The 16,945-nt window shown below is 44.2% G+C and overlaps 6 protein-coding genes across 6 annotated transcripts in view; all 6 read right to left on the bottom strand.

Moving 5' to 3' along the window:
• PHALS_09813 (ap-2 complex subunit) overlaps positions 1–3,207 on the bottom strand; it is a gene marked incomplete at both ends in the record, with an annotated part of 3,260 nt that extends 53 nt beyond the window's left edge. Inside the window, 4 exons of the mRNA XM_024725134.1 lie at positions 49–347; positions 434–444; positions 517–1,325; positions 1,392–3,207. Coding sequence (XP_024575942.1) covers positions 49–347; positions 434–444; positions 517–1,325; positions 1,392–3,207 — 2,935 coding nt within the window. The remainder of the gene's footprint in view (positions 1–48; positions 348–433; positions 445–516; positions 1,326–1,391) is intronic.
• A 133-nt stretch (positions 3,208–3,340) lies between these two features.
• Positions 3,341–6,550, bottom strand: PHALS_09812 (LRR-containing protein; the record flags this gene model as incomplete). The annotated part of the gene is made up of 1 exon (XM_024725133.1): positions 3,341–6,550. The coding sequence occupies one exon, from the start codon at positions 6,548–6,550 to the stop codon at positions 3,341–3,343; it is 3,210 nt and encodes a 1,069-aa protein (XP_024575941.1).
• An 89-nt stretch (positions 6,551–6,639) lies between these two features.
• Positions 6,640–7,479, bottom strand: PHALS_09811 (peptidyl-prolyl cis-trans isomerase-like 1; the record flags this gene model as incomplete). Its single annotated transcript, XM_024725132.1, has 6 exons — positions 6,640–6,688; positions 6,754–6,838; positions 6,901–6,970; positions 7,032–7,095; positions 7,159–7,334; positions 7,423–7,479. The coding sequence occupies 6 exons, from the start codon at positions 7,477–7,479 to the stop codon at positions 6,640–6,642; spliced, it is 501 nt and encodes a 166-aa protein (XP_024575940.1).
• A 4,496-nt stretch (positions 7,480–11,975) lies between these two features.
• Positions 11,976–12,215, bottom strand: PHALS_09810 (uncharacterized protein; the record flags this gene model as incomplete). Its single annotated transcript, XM_024725131.1, has 2 exons — positions 11,976–12,090; positions 12,148–12,215. The coding sequence occupies 2 exons, from the start codon at positions 12,213–12,215 to the stop codon at positions 11,976–11,978; spliced, it is 183 nt and encodes a 60-aa protein (XP_024575939.1).
• Positions 12,216–13,002: 787 nt separating this feature from the next.
• Positions 13,003–14,533, bottom strand: PHALS_09809 (LRR-containing protein; the record flags this gene model as incomplete). Its single annotated transcript, XM_024725130.1, has 8 exons — positions 13,003–13,035; positions 13,117–13,383; positions 13,436–13,529; positions 13,592–13,942; positions 13,999–14,028; positions 14,101–14,110; positions 14,172–14,249; positions 14,311–14,533. 8 exons carry the CDS (start codon positions 14,531–14,533, stop codon positions 13,003–13,005), a joined length of 1,086 nt encoding a protein of 361 aa, XP_024575938.1.
• A 269-nt stretch (positions 14,534–14,802) lies between these two features.
• PHALS_09808 (hypothetical protein L917_15810) lies at positions 14,803–16,653 on the bottom strand (the record flags this gene model as incomplete). The annotated part of the gene is made up of 1 exon (XM_024725129.1): positions 14,803–16,653. One exon carries the CDS (start codon positions 16,651–16,653, stop codon positions 14,803–14,805), a length of 1,851 nt encoding a protein of 616 aa, XP_024575937.1.
• Between the last annotated feature and the right edge of the window lie 292 nt (positions 16,654–16,945).

The following is a 16,945-nucleotide window of genomic DNA, read 5'->3' as shown; positions in this document are numbered from 1 at the left end:
TCACGTATAGCGCTTGAGTACTACCTCTTAGCTTAGATGTCGCCGTACGGATCTTAAGACTCTGAATGCAATTGTAGCCAATGCTTAAATTCGTTCGCACAGACTTGTGCGAGGCCCATAACAGTCTTAAATTCGTTATCTCGAGCGATCCACGCTCTCCATTGTTACCTTTCGTGTCTTCAACCGAATTGATAGCATCTACGAGTGTTTCGCCTTTACGCAAGTGCAAGGCAGCGCCTGAAATATCAAAGCGAATCTCTCGATCCTGCCAGGTCACAGCTTCGGGCACAGCTCGAATTTCGGTCGCCATGACCCGTCGGATCGGATAATGATCAAAACGGATGCGTCTACTCAGCACTCAAGCCAGCAATAAAATCAAATGCATTCTCTTTAACGCTTAAACCAGTCTAAAAACTGGCATCTTATAAGCTACCGTTCATCCTCCTACACAAGCAAGCGCTCGATTGTCTGCTGGAAGAGCAAACTAAACGCCGTTTGCTCAAGTTTAAGACATACTTTTGTCGTACCAGAGCTGTCAAACGTAAGCTCAAACAGGGCCACGACATTAGTCATGGTTTTGACGGAAAAGTATGCAACTTCCTTGCCGTCAATAGGGCGTTTCGCAATGTAGAGGACGTTGCTGCGTCCTAGCCGCTCGGATACGGCATCGACACCACGTGCACCTGTAGCCACTGTAAAGTAGTGCTCATTCGTCTCGGGAATCTTCTGCCACAGGCTGATAAATTCGGTCGATGTCATGCTGCCAGCTTCAGTAAAGATTGCTGTGAGGTCCAATTCCGACTGAAAATACACCACGTCATTGCTCGAGTTATTCTTGATTGCCACTTGCAAGTTAAGATTTGGTGCGACCGCGGCATTTACAAACTGTGGACTCACACCCATGGGGACAACGTGATTAATGCTTTGACCCGGTCCAAGTGGCTGCGAAAACATCACAGTTGCTTGCAATGGCACGACACCAAATGTACTCTTGTTAAACTGAATACTCACTCCCACAATTGGAACAGCCGATTGGTTTTCAAAATCCACGTCGAGCACAAAATTGCCACTGCGTCGAGTGAAAGCGCCAGTCATCTGCAGCCCCTTTCCTTGCTGCGCATTCATCAACATCTTCTTCTGCGTGAAATGGTTACTGCTGCCAACTGCCATCGGCGCAGGAGGAGCACCCGGATCTCCAAAAATATCGACCAGGCTTGCACTAGTCGCTGCGGGTGCTGGAGGGGTATTTACTGAGCTGCCCATTGAAAGACCTCCCATGTCAAGCAAGTCCACGGTACCTTGAGACTGGCTACTCCCACCGTCTTCTTGATGGTCAGATGAGATTTCGTCTTCCTCTTCGTTGCTATGGTCATCGTCTTGGCGATGCTCACGAAGTTCAGACACAGTTGAGCGTACCACAAAGGCGCTGGGCTGCTTGTGATAAACGCTAGCAAGGGTCGAAATCTTTCCAATTAGCTCATCAAGAACCGACGACTCGAGCGCAAACGTGTCGTCATTAATTACTGGCTTCTCCGCAAGCACAACGGCGTGTGCCGCTTCCGGATTCGCTGACAGAAGACGCCAGTAGACGTAACCACGGTCCCGCAAATCCGGATTGTCCGACTCTTCGGTGGCCTTGTGCAATACTTTCTGGACCATCTCTTGTGTCTCATTTGGACGCTTGAGAAAGAGCTTGACTGTCGCAGTTAAAAGCTGCAGCTGAACTTGAGCCGTTTCGTCATCAAATGATTCCATAAATGACTCGAGTAGCTCGTCAGCGTTGTCAATACGTTCTGCGTACTCGCCAATGATCCAGATCATCGATGCCTTTGCCTCTGGTTCATCCAATGTGTCCAAATTCTCACACAATGTAGCAATGATACTCTCATACTGATTTGGATATTTACGGAAGATATCCTTGATCACAATAATTGCTTCTTGCACAATATAATTGACTTTGGTCTGAATAAGTTCCAACAATACATTAATGCATTTTTCGGCTGCGCGTTCAAGCTTGACAGCGCAACGTCCAATAGCGCGGACGGAACGACGCACAAACTCCACGTCTACTTCTGTAGCGTATTCTTTAAATTCCAGCAACACTTGTTCAATGTTGCGCTCTGAGACTAAACGAATAATGATCTCGAGCTTTTCCATTTTGACGTAAATAGGGTCATTGTACTTGCAAAAAAAGACCTTGATTTCGTTTGCTAGAATTCCTGCGCGCTTTTGAACAATAAGATTAATATTGCGTAATGCCACATACTGGATCTCAGGTTCAGCCGACAAGAGCGTCACAAGTGGTGGCGCCATCTTACGCGACAGACTACGCTCAGTGTCAGCGTCCGATACTTTTTCTAAGAATTTCATTATGACTTTTACTGCAGAAAGCACAACAGCCGAGTTGGCGTGCTGAAGACGTGGCGTGACGCGCTCAATAATTCCCTCAGCTTCTCTCGAATCAACAGGCGTGTAGCCAGCTAATGCATCAAGCACAAAGACTTGTCCCCATTCATTACATTCGTTCAGCGCTGCAAGTAATTTCTGAAGCACCGACTTTGTAATTTTAAAAGCCATGGCACCTCCACTATTTTCAGAAATCTCGGACAATGCAGCAATAGCATTTGCTACAACCGTTGGATTAGAGTCTGAAATCAATTCTCGTAGCATATCAAGAAATCCTTGCTCTTCTACCATCTCAGGATTAATGTCATAAAGCTTTGAAACACAAATGGCTGCAGTCTTTCGAACATATGGATCTTCGTCTTGAAGACAACGACGAAGTGGCTCACACAAGTACTCAGTAATACGATCAACACGAATGCATCCCATAGTACGCACTGAGAGCGCCCGAATGAGTGGATTGGGGTCAGCAGCGTCTTTAACAAACGTATTGACAGCTAAGATAGTCAAATCTGGGTTACTCTTTGCATAATTAATCAGATAAAGATACACAAGCTTTTTCAATTGCGTATCAGCCGTTTGTATACAATTGACAACGTCCGTAAAGAGCATCGAGACGTCCTTGCCCACCGTCATGTTAGCAATCACCTTTTTCACAGCATCTTTTTTCTTTTCCCGACTAGGATTGGCTAATTCTTGGCGTAACTCATGAGTCTCTCCTTTCTTTGTTGTGCTAAAGAATTTGGAATCATTTGGGGCACCTGTCATGCGCTTGGCAATCGCAGCCATCGTAGGCATCGCCATGACTACACAAGACTTTGAACGTTCGACTTTGAACGGAATGTACTCACAAGACGCCAAGGGTCCAATCTGAAACGGATTGGCGTGGTGGATGCATATGATTGGTTAAAAATAGAAACGATGTTGTGTACACCATCTAACGTCTCTCTTCGTCATGGAGCTCTATTGTGATGACATGTTGTGGCAGTAAAGTATATTGCTGATGTGTGCGCTCCGTCATGACGTTTCCGATAAGACAGAGCCACTCCAGTGATGGAGCAATTTTTGGGGGTATGGCGTGGAGCTTAGCTACCAGCACGGCCAGTGGCTCCTCAGTGATACCATTGTACGCCAGATTAAGCTCGCGCAAGGTCCGATTGGTTTCTAATGCTCGTGTACAAGCCATCATCCCTTCATTACCGATATGATTATGTGCCAGATCTAATTGTTCGAGTGTGTTGTTCACGGATAAGCATGCAAAGAATCGCGATGCCTTCGCTGCAGTTAGGTCTGAGTGCGACAGGTCCAGCGTCACCAGCGTCTTATTAGTTGCGAGTAGCTCTCCAAACTGAGCCGTTGCTTCTGGATCTATACAATTCGAGCCAATGTGTAGTATTCGTAGGGACTTATTTGAATTTTGGAGGATTTCTGCAATGCGTTTAGCTTGTTGAGAGCCAATGCCAGACCCTACGTCCAAAGTGTCGTTCGAGTCAATGCCGCCAATATTAAGGTGCTCGAGATGTTTGTTTTTCGCCAGCATTGATGCAAACGCTGCAGCACCACGCGATCCCATGGTGTGATGTTCGACATCTAGCAACCGTAAACTCTGATTCACTTCAAGCGCTTTTGCTAGCGCTTCGGCGCCTACAGGAGACACAGTGTTCCAGCGCAAGTGAAGCTCACGCAGTGTAGCACTGTGGCGAACGCCATCTGCTATTGCTATGATACCTTGCACACGCAAGTCATTACCACGTAAATCAAGTCGCTCGATTGATTGATTTTGCTTTAGTGCTTCTCGAAAGTATAGCACACCACCGTCACCAAGTTGTGTCCAGCTTAAGTTAAGATACGTAAGAGCATTGCTTGACGCTAGGCACTCAGCCAGTGCGTGGCCTCCAACAGGTCCGAAGGGATTATTCTCAAGCTCGACTGTATGCAACGTGGGATGGTCACGCACTCCATTGGCCAGCGCACAAGCTGCAGCGCTGTCGAGCATGCAGCTATTTAACACCACACGACCGAGATGACGATGATTTAAGATTTTACTCCCGAGAAACGCTACTTCATACAACTCGAGCAGACGGCCACATATGTTGACGGACACAAGATTTAATCTGTAATTTGTACTTGTATTCAACGTCATGAGATGCGGGACATCAGAAAGACGCAGATTGTTCAATTCTTGGGTCAAGCGATTTACAGCAAAGCATTTTGAATAAATCCAACGATCTAGAAAATGGGTGGGATCAACGAAACATTCGATAGCATCGGGCACTTCAGTGGCATTTTGATTTCCACGCGCTTGCTGGACAAAAATGACTGTTACGTGCATCTTGATAGTTAAAAGCGTGCAATTAGCGCTCACGAGCTCTCCGACAACCTCACCATCGCTAGGATATAATCCAGTGTTGGATAAGTCAACATCTCGTAAAGTAGAACAATTTCTGATAGCAGTAAGTATTTTAATCACTGCAGGCCCCCCAAGATTTGGATTATCATGCATATCAAGAGACAACAACATGCTATTATGAGAAAGTAGCCCAGCAACAACGAGTCCATCCAGCTCTACATAACCTCGATCAGCAACATCTAGCCAACGTGATGTCTTGATCTTGTCAATCGGAATAAGAGCTCGAACGCTACTTAGTCGAATAACCGCAAAGCTTGCATTCAGGTGGCGTAACCCCACGATAATATCTTTTGCGGAAGAGTAGTCAAGATTCCACAAATGAACATTATTGTTTTCGACCCGATCATTTCCGTATACACACAGCTCTCGAAAAACAAAATTATCACGCAAAGCAGACAACAAACCAAGTACAGCATGTGGTCCCATCTGATTCCACGACAAGTCACAGCGTGTAAGTGTCTCATTTTCACGTAGTGCTCGACCGAGTTCTTCAGCACCTCGAGTTCCTAGATGGTTGTCACGAAGATCGAGATCGAGCAACATGGAGTCTGGACTGTCTTCTAAGGCGTCAGCGAGATCACGAGCTCCAATAGGACCGATTCGATTTCCAGCTAGGCTTAAATGTGTGAGCGAACAATTGACTCGCAAAGCTGCAGCCAGAGCACTTAGCGCCGTGTCATCAATGGCAAGGTACTCTAACTTAAGTGACAGCAGCGTGCGATTTACACGAAGAGCCCGAAAGACTGCAATTGCCCCGAACGAACCAATTTTGGTTCTATCCCGATCGTGAGCTGTACCCTGGCTTTCAGCGCCACCTTTAGCCTTTAGTTTTATATGATGTCTCGCAGTATGTATAGCAGTCTTAGACTTAGTCATCTTGCACTTCAAAAGCTTTGAGAACCGTTCCTTTTTTCGATTTCCAAGTCTTATTGCTATCCTATTATGCCGTAGACGTGCTAATTTGCGTGATTTTCGTTGTCTTGGCTTTTCAAGTGATTTGACGGGCAAAGAAGGTTGCCCTTGTATCACAAATGATCGTGTGCTCGTATTAAAAGCCAAACCTGCATGCGCGAGGTTAACAAGTTGTGTCGCCGTTATGCTTGATACATTCTGTTTGTTGGTTTGTTTGCGCTGTTCTTCGAACACTAAACAGGGCGCAGAAATGTTTCGACGAAGACGGAGTGTCGTATACGTCAGCGATAGACCAAGCTGAAAACGATCCCACAATTTAAACGGTGGAAGGTCTTTTGGAACCACGTAGCTTCTCTCAATCTGACGGCTTTCCTCCATTCTCGATAACAATTTTAATCTTCTATTTGATGAATCGTTCAGCAGCACATGGTTATCAACTAAACTGCTCTGGTCTTGTTCAAGATCAGGCGAAAACCTCACTTGTTTTTTTTCGTTATTCTCGGGTAAAGCTGCAGAATCTGCAGTAGATTGGACAGAACTCTTGACAATTGCTTTCGACGAAGTGGGTGAAGCGAATGGCACTATGAAGTTGAAAATGCTGGCTTGTAAAATGGAAAAGGATTCAATGACTTGTGTCCAAGCCATTCTTCGTGATACAACTAGACAATCTTCGCTCTTGTGTTCATCTTGAATTTTAAAAGTATCTGCTTCTTGAGCGCCACTGTATTGTATATCATTTGTGTGATCAGGTATTGATGTTTTGAGCCCGGACTGTGATAAATCTCTGTCGTTGTAATCATCATCTGGGCTACTCAACGTATCCATAAACACAAATATATTCTACAACATGGGTACACTCTCACCAGCCGCGGTAAATTGCAATTATAGCCCAGTCCTACTTCTACAGCTTTTTTCTATTGAGATGTTGGGTATGCACGTTTAATATGAATTTCCTCACGAGGTCTGGCCACAAAATAACATTAGTTTCGAGCCCAAATGATCAGCTTGACTTTTTCAAATGCTTCTACCTGTCATTCACTCCTGTCGGTACTAATCCCATGCGCTGAATGACTTTCATTCCCGACGAAATTCGACCGAATATAGTGTGCTTACCTAACACGATAATAACGTCACTATAGTCATCCGACTATCACTATTGATCAAAAACTTCCTACCATCTAGCCATGGAGTTGGTGCCAATGTAATAAAAAATTGACTGCCATTCGTATTCGGTCCCGAGTTTGCCTTTCCAAAAGCATGTCACGTCAATCAATCATTGCTGATTACATATATTGATATTCCATACCATAGATAGCACACCAGCTCCCGTATGCTTAAGCTCCTTGGTAATCTCATCGTCAAATTTGGCTCTGCCACCGCGAATGCGTTAGTTTTATAGCTATTGCCACGTAATACTATATAGATGGTCGTACCCATACACAGACTCTCCTCCTCTACCTGTGCCGGTTGGATCTCCGCCTTGAATCATGAAGTTCTTGATAATGCGATGAAAAATGGTATTATTGTAGTACCCACGACGAGCCAATTCTGCAATATTCCAGCATGTTCGGGGTGCATGTTCTGTGTAGAGTTCCATCGTGAAATCACCCTAATCAGCAAAGAGAAATAAAGCATAAGCCTACAATAATTATCATAGAAAAAGTTGAAGTATACACGAATATGATCTACACACGCACCACAGTCGTCTCGAAGACTACGTGTGTCGGAGGCTTTGACATACCTGGTGCTGTCATAAAATTTACTAATTAAAAAATCATACTGCGTAATATTTTACGAATACACTGCAAAAATTAAAATTACCGCTTGCGTAAATCCACACAGCGATCATTACACATTTGGTGTGATGTGTACATTAATTTACAACATATCTTTGATAATTGATTTGGATTCTGGGAGAAACGCGGACCGACGATAGTATTGTTACTGCGGACTCGGAGAATCAAAGCTTTCTCTGTGTGAGCGCGCATTAACCCTGCTGTAGTAAGAAGCACTTGTAGTCAATTCCACGAAGGAGTCGCATAAAATGCTCAAAATCCTGTCCTGAAGACAGAAAAACCTGCTTAACAAGCTTTTGTCGATCTTCTTCCACGTAAGGGCGGACATTGAACCCCTCCAGAGAAACGTTAAGTCTTAGTATGCACAGGGTGGTCTATCGGGAATGACCTGGGTTCTTTTTACGTCATGGGACTCGTGGTCGCTAAGATTCAGCCCTAAAGAACGATTCTACTTTGAAAGGGGTGGAGCCCATTGCCCAGGTTTGTTATTTAGCAAAATCGAATCCCCGGGCTTCAAATGGTGTGAAATTCTAATAGATTCAAAAGTGTTGCGCAATTACGTACGAAGCACGACTAAATACTAGTCAATGCGGGTGGGTACTGAATATGCCTGATACGGAAAAGATATCTGAATGTCTTGCAACGTGGACAACGGTTAAACTGTCGTCAAATCCTCAGTGAAGCTTGATGACTTTTATACCATTAAAATTTAGTTACAATTAAAATTCGGGGTTGTTACACCACGAGCCACTAGCCGACTGCAAGTAAAAAAACATGCCGTGCATTTTCTCCTCGTGAGGCATTAGCAAGTAATAAATTATGGTCACACAGAAAACAGAAGCAATTTTGGTGCGGGCCTGAGTTGTAAAAGCTTCCGAACAGGACTAAGAACCGTCCGGAATGATAGTATTAGTATTGCAGAGTGCCTTGGGCGGAGCTCGTAAGGTAAAAGTGGGTGTGAGTCTGGGCCTCAGGGTAAAATGCAGAAAAGCGATTGTACATCGCGGTTCTTCGGAGTGTGTCTCTTTTGGACAGAAAAGATCGACCGTATGATGTGGCCCCCAAGGTATACTTTCGACGAGATGGTAGGAAACAGTTGTGATCTATTGTCTTAATACCATTTCGGTGGAGAATGATATCGATTGGGTATCGCAATATCCCGTGTAAGAGTCGGTGGGGCTGAAGGGCGACTGTAAGCTTCGAATCAAGAGGATTCGCATCGAAGATTAGAGGGGAGGCTAATCCTTGTCATGAAGTATCATTACTGCTACCGTGTGACGGGCTCTCTGTGTGGAGCTTCGCAACTTCACAAGTAAGTGGTGAGAAAGATATCTAATCATGAATGAAGTGACCACGATGACCCTCAGAATTGTATAGTCCTCTTCATTACCTTCAGCTGAATTTGCAGGAATTACCCCTCAGAGATATGTACAAGGAATCTGAAGACGGCAATTGTCTGATTGGCATTAGAGAAGGGAGCTGAGATCGTCATCCGCGATGATTTAATCTCACATTGAGAAAGCTTGCGGGCTATTCGGTGAGAAGAGTGGGACAACTTTTCATAAGAAATTTTGATTCTATGAACCCTGATTGAAGCAAATCACGAAATGGTGACGATAATTTTACAACAAGTGTAAACCCCTGGTAACGGAGTACATCATGTAACTGTCTTGGTTATCGAGACCAAACATTGCGTGACGCGGCAATAGTCTTACCAGACGACACGTCATTCGCACTTCTTTTGTGCGAAACACGAGGTAAATTCGGCGAGAGAAAGAAAAGTTCTCCACACTCGGTGCCGCCTTTATGTGTTTCAAAGGCTACTGGAAAGCTGCGATTTGTGCGCGTTTATACTAAACTAGATGCAGCCACGATATCGGCGCAAATACCGATTTATAGCACAGATGTAACGTGATCGGCTGCGCTTTGTTCAGTGCACTATACTTAATGGATAGTTTTCAACACGTGCTGATGATAAACATTTACAGCCTCCATTGTTGAATACTTTACGCGGGGTGGAAAGCTATAGGATAGGGACTATGTACCGTCAAATTTTTCTTCGACTGGTGGCACAGCTGTTCAGATCATATCATGGTTATGCATCAACTTCCTTCGCTACTGGTTAGACCATATTCATTTAGATCACGGAAAGTCTGATGTGGATAGATTACTAGCGGTACCTGTGCTAAAATGACCCATTTAGGTATTTCTCAATAAATTCAATCGTGGTATTTACGGTCGACATAGTTCTCTTTCTAGGATGCTTCATTGGAAAGCAAGTCCTGCGGGACAAAACACGCGAAGATATAGGTCCCCGGATGTTAGCAAGTAAATCGCTCTAGAGGAACTTGAAATATCGGCTTTGCCAGCTGCTTGCACATGTATCGCAAACTAAATCGACATGATACGATTACTTATGGCAAATCTGAAGCACACAGACAACATGGATTTGCCAATCCGGACTCGGGGAGCAGAAATCATGGTACTCTTTGAGCTTGGTTTTATCGCCTCAAAAATTTGCATTTTTAGTCATTCCGGGACAGAGGCACTGACAACGGGATATTTATTGGAGTAAGGTAAAGCAGAAGAGGCGGTCTCCACGGCTGTGAAAAAGTGCGTGGTTGATCTTTCAAAAGAATAACAAAATCCCACATTGTAACGCTTCAGTATTTGTAATGGACTGTGAATTGCACCAAGCAGATGCCGATGCACATGAATGCGCTGTCGCTTGAGTCTCGCCTGCTGAAAGCTGCTAAGATGTTTATTACATAGAGCTACTTACAATGTATTATACCGAAATCAAGTTTAGGATGCACCTGCGCGGCTCTAAATTGCTTGTCATGTATACAGATGATGCGTCGTTGTGCACAGCCACGTCGTCACATCATACCTCGTCAAAGGAAAGAGCACAAGCCTTCTTTGCTGAGGGTGCTCTTTAGCTGAGTCAGCTTCATGCAGAAGCGGAATCGATTTTCGTCGTCCCCAATATGAGCTATCGCACTTCCATTGCTGGCTCGCTAATTGACTTGGTGATACGCATGACGTACAGGTTAGACGCGACCAACTTTCGCTACTAATAATCTGGATGCGAGGAGTTATCAATCTGAGATGCTGCTTTACCGAAGTGCACAGTTGCACATTTGCATTGCTATGCCTTATACCAATGATAAGGATGTACATCATGTATTAGCGGTCCAATATGTAGAACAGGTGAGTACATATTTGTGTACGTATGAAGCCAACGTGCAAAATATGTCAAGCAATTAGAAAATTCGGAACCTCTGGCAAGCCTACCGGCTTCAGCAGAGTGCCGAAAGTCCATCAATATGGACTTTATTTTTAGTGTTTCAAACGATGCTCATTAATACCATTATGATTGTCTACGTGGATTGTCCGAACTAGATGGTTTAATTTTCTGCTGTCAGCAATACTAAGACAGGGTAAGATGCAGCCATATGCTCCTCGAGAAATTTTTTTGCAAACATGGCTTGCCAGTAGTCATGGTATCGAATAAAGTTTAGCGAAGTTTTAATTAACATTATTTCTGGTGCTCGGCTACATATTATATATGTTTAAAATTTACCACCCGCAAATAAATGGTAGACGGAACGCGTGAATCGCATGGTAGGGGATACAGTCTGGAGGACTTTCGCGGAGAGGCCGCGATGCCGGAGCAAATCTCTCCAGCTAATGAAGATCGCGTTGAATGACGCAGTACATTCCTCCAAAGACTGTACACTACTTTACATGAATGGTCTAGTGACACTCCACCAAAGTGGCCTCGAGCCTAAAAGCATGCACGGAATTGAGAGCGATTAAGATACTATAACCATGATTGCGGTGTTGGCTTGAGTCTCGTGAAGTAAATAGTATTATCCCACGACAGCTCGCACTTAAATGTTCGTTGCGGAGACTGCAGGAGTGGTCGCCTCATTTGCATAGCAAATGGACGGAGTTAGAAGTGATATTGACAATCCTCAACGTGGTCGCAGTAAAAGTGGCACGTTGTCTTAATTTCTTGCTTGATATGAAATCTGTTTCTCTGATGACGATAAAATCCTACACATTGTCTATATAATAGCGCCAATTATAGAAATCCATTGCTACAAATTGCATAATGTTAAGAATGGCTACTCCCAGCTAAGCACTTTTAGAACGCATTGTGAGATATATCCCATCATAATTTTATCTGCTTCGATCGAAAAACTATATATGATTCCTTTGTGATCAGGCAAAGAAACCTGAACCAGACCGTTAGCTCACCACTGTCTTGAAGAAGTCTGTATCATCAATCATAAATCTAAACCTTATCGCATCAATATTGAGGATTTCATTTGGTCCTTAGGATCAAGTCAGTTTGATTTCCTTTTCCTGTAAGAAAAATATTTTTTGTCAGAATATGCTTAAGGCGCTGTGTCGAAGACTAAACAAAGTCGGCGTAGACAGGAATCATATCATGTCTCGCCCTTATAGTTAGCATTTGGATTTTCCAAGATGTCAAATTGCTGTAGCTGCAGTGGAGAGGATTTGAAGGAATTAAGTGAATTACGGATTGTTGTCAATGTGAGTCTACGAGAGAATCAATCATGGAAAGAGCTTGCAAATGCTTGACTTGTCATGAATTACTCAAGAATATTATCAAAGTCTTCGAGTATATTTTGTAGTAGCGTGTGCTGTATACCCTTGAGTGTCATGGCATCTGGCCAGGTATCGAAATTGAGATAAGTTCATGCCTTCTCATTCAATGCAAAGTGTGTCGCGGCGCGCGGCAATGACGATTACCTAATAAAGTGATGGTGCTGGGTGAGCCGAGGATGCATCATCAACGACGCTAGTGCGCTAATATCGATGAGGGCATGACGCTTAATATTCTGGGTATGATATTATCAATTCTGCTACGAAGTGTAGCCGAGGTAGTTGATCAGCACCGACAACAACTCTATTGCGATGAACAGATGAATGCAGCAACCACTGAAAGTCAACTGCAAGACCCCTTGCAGCAAGTGTTGTTCGCGATGTCCAACCCTGCGGGTCGTGCGAAGTGTTGGGCGTATGAAAAGCGTTTAGCCGCTCTAAACTACTTTCCAAGCTATCCGACTGGTAATGTTGAAGATGTCAACCATCTTGACCTACTCAGTCAATCCATCAAACAAGTCAATAATTAAGTTATCGATCTCCATGCAGCAGGTTCTATTTTTACAGGTGATCTTCAAGGTGTTGTTGCATCTGATTGGCCGAAATATGAGATGTGGCAACCACTCCAAAGTTGAAAAGCGCTGTTTTTCGCCCCATGTAACAAGTGTATATGTTGTCTCTGACGTTGTGTAGCTGTTGTAGTGCACTCGCTGACTGAATGGATGTGGCATAGCTGTCGGCGAAAGTCATATGTTTGCATTCTATGGTATCAATTAGCGAGGTCTAACTGAGCGATACTTGGTTATGCGAATGGTGGAGACGACTAGAATCTAAATCACCTTCAGTTCACCAAGTTAAAGCTAGTAGAATAGTGATTGTCTACGTTATAGGTAGGAATGTCATTTATTGTATCCATCACAGTTTAACAAACTCAGAGACATAGTGATGTGCCTCTTGTACCTTATGTTGGTGCACCTTCGGCAATCGCTGTAGCTTAATGCATCGCAGGTGGGTCTGCAACTTTGGCTGGAACGGCTCCAAAGCTTCACTGATCAGGTCAACATCATCCCTTCCAATTTCGACATTACCACTCAGAAGAAGTTCTTCCAAGGTTGCATTACCAGGAGCATATTGTACACCATCAATGGTTTCCAAGACGGGCAGCCCAAGTGACGTTAGGACTGTAGCGCGGTCAGTTTTTATTTTAGACTTCTTTGCTTGATCAAGCTAGTGTCAACGTTAGAACTTCGTTTGCAGATTTCATATAAATTTGATGTACCTGGATATGAATCTGACTTTCAGCCGCCTCAATATTTGCTAGCAGCTCTGGTGGCGCCGGATATTTTGTCAGCCCATCTACCAGATATTTTGCCCTGAATAGTAATGTCTCGTTATGAACGCATAATCGTAATGAAAGGCTAGTTTCCAAACCCACCCACGGCCGGAGATTTCGTTGTTGGCAAGTGACAGCGTCTTCAGTGTTGTATTGAATGGCAAAGCATATGCAAAAGCGCGTGCTCCAGCATCGTCAATAGAGTTTTTGAATAAATTTAACGATTCAAGCTTCTTATTAATACGCACTGCATTGGCAAGTGCAGCTGCTCCTTTTGAGGTTATCCCGTTCGCTCGCAGCGACAAATACGTCAACATAGAATCGCCACTGAGCAATTGAGCGTACACCTCTGACAGATCTTCTTGACCGACATTTTCCTCCATACCGAGTATATCATTTCGATCCTCAACTTTGTCACACTGTTGACTCAAAGTGACATCAGAAGACCCAACGCTTCCGTCTATGGATGTCAAACTTGTTGTATCTATGTTTGGAGATTTTTGGCTTACTTTTGTAGAAGGTATGGAATTCCAGTCCAACTGAAGAGCAGTCACATGTGTCTTTGGGATTGTCGAGCACAATAAGTCTAATTGTACCATGTCCAATCCTACGTCAAACAGGCTAAACGCTGTTTAATAGCTTCATCTACTTCTACATGACAACAAACTACTTTCAGACGTACCAGACCGAACGCACTCTCGTTGAAAGTGAAAGTGCATAGCACATTGCGCGGCAATTTCCGTCATCAAGTTGCCAATATCTAATGGAAACTTGCTCCACCTCACTGAGGTCGTAAACGTTGCTACTTGCTGACGTCTCACCTAGTATTGCACCCTTTGATTCCTCCTCGTTCGGATGTAGTGGGAGTAATTGCGGGTGAGGTATCAAGTTACGTAATTCACAATACGCAAGCACGTCGCGCCGAAAAGCGTGATTAGGTGACAATAAATTTGCTATAGTATTCTCCTCAATTGAAATTTCACGCAGTGTGTTAGCCTCCGGTGACCACACGCCTCGAGGTAAAGTACCTGGACTCGAAACCATTTTGCAAAGTAACTCTTGCATCCATTATTATAGTCTGAAACGGAGGCATACGAATAGACTTGTTCAAATCTGGACGAGAGCTCAAAAAATATCATGACGAATTGACGCATCTAGTAACCATAAAGTAGTTAGAGCTCAAGTAAAAATATATAAGCTTTACAAGATATCCAAACAGCTTATCCTGTCATTCAACAGCTTTTTGATGAAAAGCCATGTAGTACGCTATCTTATCGCGTTGTTATTCTATTATTTACACACGCAGACACACTCTAAGTGGCACTATGAACATGTGCGCACAACTTGCATCTCTTCGAAGCTGCTTTCGCCACAAATTTGTGGCATCGACATGATCCACACGGTCCTTGCGTGTCTAACGTTGCTGGAGACCGTCGCTGAGACCCTCGGGATGCTTCAAACTGTGCTATATTCATCTTGACTTGCTCGATAGCATCATACAAGCATTGAGCAGCGCGTGGAGGTGGCACAGTTCCATTCAAAATCTCTTTCGGGGTCAAGTTCTGACCGTAAAATTTGCTATTCATTTCTGTCCTCGTAGTAATCACTGCGCCATGTAACGAAATGCCTGCAAAAAGCCCTCGACTATAAGAGTAGCTGTAGTTTGTATCAACCACATCCCGACTAGCAGCAGCCTGTGCGACTGCATCGCGTCCATAAGGCCCTACTGCTACACTGAATCCACCGCCGACATTCACTTGTGTTCGGTAAAATACTTTGACTGCCTTTTTTGATCCCATGATGATCATAAACTCTATCAATTCCCCTCCACCCTCAAGTCCACCACCAATCCCCGCGGTACCTATTGCGGACGGTGCCGACCAGGAGCCATCTCCGAGTTTAGCAATCACAATACCCGTGCCCATCTTGGCTGTAATTAATAATCCTGCCTTAATAACCGTGAGAAACGCAATGCCGTGTGCTCGCTTGAGAAAGTTGACAGGAATGTATCGATCGCTGTCAGCACCAAGATCCGGTCGAAAAAAGTTGCCAAGAATGTCGGCAGCCGAGCGACATGCACTTTCTAACGATCGACTATATGGCAAATGCAATCGTGTTTTGGCTTTGTGTGGGTTTTCTTTATGACAGTTGGCATATTGGGAAATAAGTCCATCTTGGAAATACTGAAGAATCGGTGCGCAGATCGTACAGACTCGCTGAGGGAGCGCGGGATCAAACTTTTTTGTCATGCTTTCGTTCGCCACTTGATCGGGCGATATCAACATTCTCGCAGGTGAGCACAAGTGACAAACAGCAGCACCACATTTGCGACAATGATGTCGATGTCGCTTGATATCAAAAGATTCATTGCAAATAGCACACTTAAAATTGTCGGTATATCGACTTAGTGTTAGCCGAGATGTTCGTCCAGTAGAAGTTGCAGAAATCAACTCTCCACTCGTATTACTTGAGGTATCACTGTCGATACTATCTCGTCGAATGAGTTCCGAAGCTGATAACGGTCGCCTTTCCCCTGACGTTCTCAATTGAGTCGAAATTACGGAGCTTTTAGCCGCAATTGTGCTTGATGCCGGTCGTCTGGAAGAGGATCTGGTACCAACGGTAGAGCATCCAGGCATCATGTCTCCACCTCGTTTGCTCTTAAAATGCACTTTGACAAGTTTCTTTCTCTTCTGGTCATCAGGAATGAGTCGCGCAAGTTGTGGCAGCATGTGATCTAGCATTAGTTCACTGCCAAAGTATATACCAAGTCGCTCATAGAAGATCCGAGCACGTAATTCCCCTTGACCAAACTGTTTGCAGTCCGCTTTAAAGGCCAAAACGACCTCATCGTGGTCTTTATTAGCACCTCGAACAGCTGCAATCATTCGCTTGTAAATACCAGCAGCTTCATCGCCAGCAGCAGCGGATGGAACGTCAGCATTCTTCTTCTCCGAACCGGGTTCATTGGACTTGATGCGTTCTTTATCTTTGGCTTTCTTCTTCTTGGATCGGTCTTTGGGAATATTACGACGACTGATACCGGAGCTGGCTACAGCACGTGTCGTTAATGTAGACGAATTTTCAGGAAGATGACAGCTACACTGTGAGTTCGATCGTTGACTTGGGGATGCTCTGGCTCGACAAGAAGGGCATGACGCCATTGTACCACAATAGTCAGATCGGCGACTCTATACCGTTTTAGCCAATCAGCCCGGCTAAAGATGTAAGATTTAGCCAATCTTTGAGTGCGTCTCTTCGTGGTAAGTATACTCCTTATAAAGGGTGTCTCAGCTGTAGTATGTAAAATCAAACAATTGTAATACTAAAAATTTTATGCAACAGCTCAGTACAGCAATTGTACTCGTGGTTAGCATGTTATAGGTGAGTAAACTTATCGTACCATTCAGGTATCAGGCAACAGCGGGCAAAGTCCACTACATGTAATAGACGCAG

The sequence above is a fragment of the Plasmopara halstedii genome (genome assembly GCF_900000015.1).
Source record: "Plasmopara halstedii genome assembly, contig: Scaffold_430, whole genome shotgun sequence".
Classification (NCBI taxonomy): Eukaryota; Oomycota; class Peronosporomycetes; order Peronosporales; family Peronosporaceae; genus Plasmopara; species Plasmopara halstedii.
Note: the sequence above shows the minus strand (reverse complement) of the source record. Positions and strands in the feature narration are given on the sequence as shown.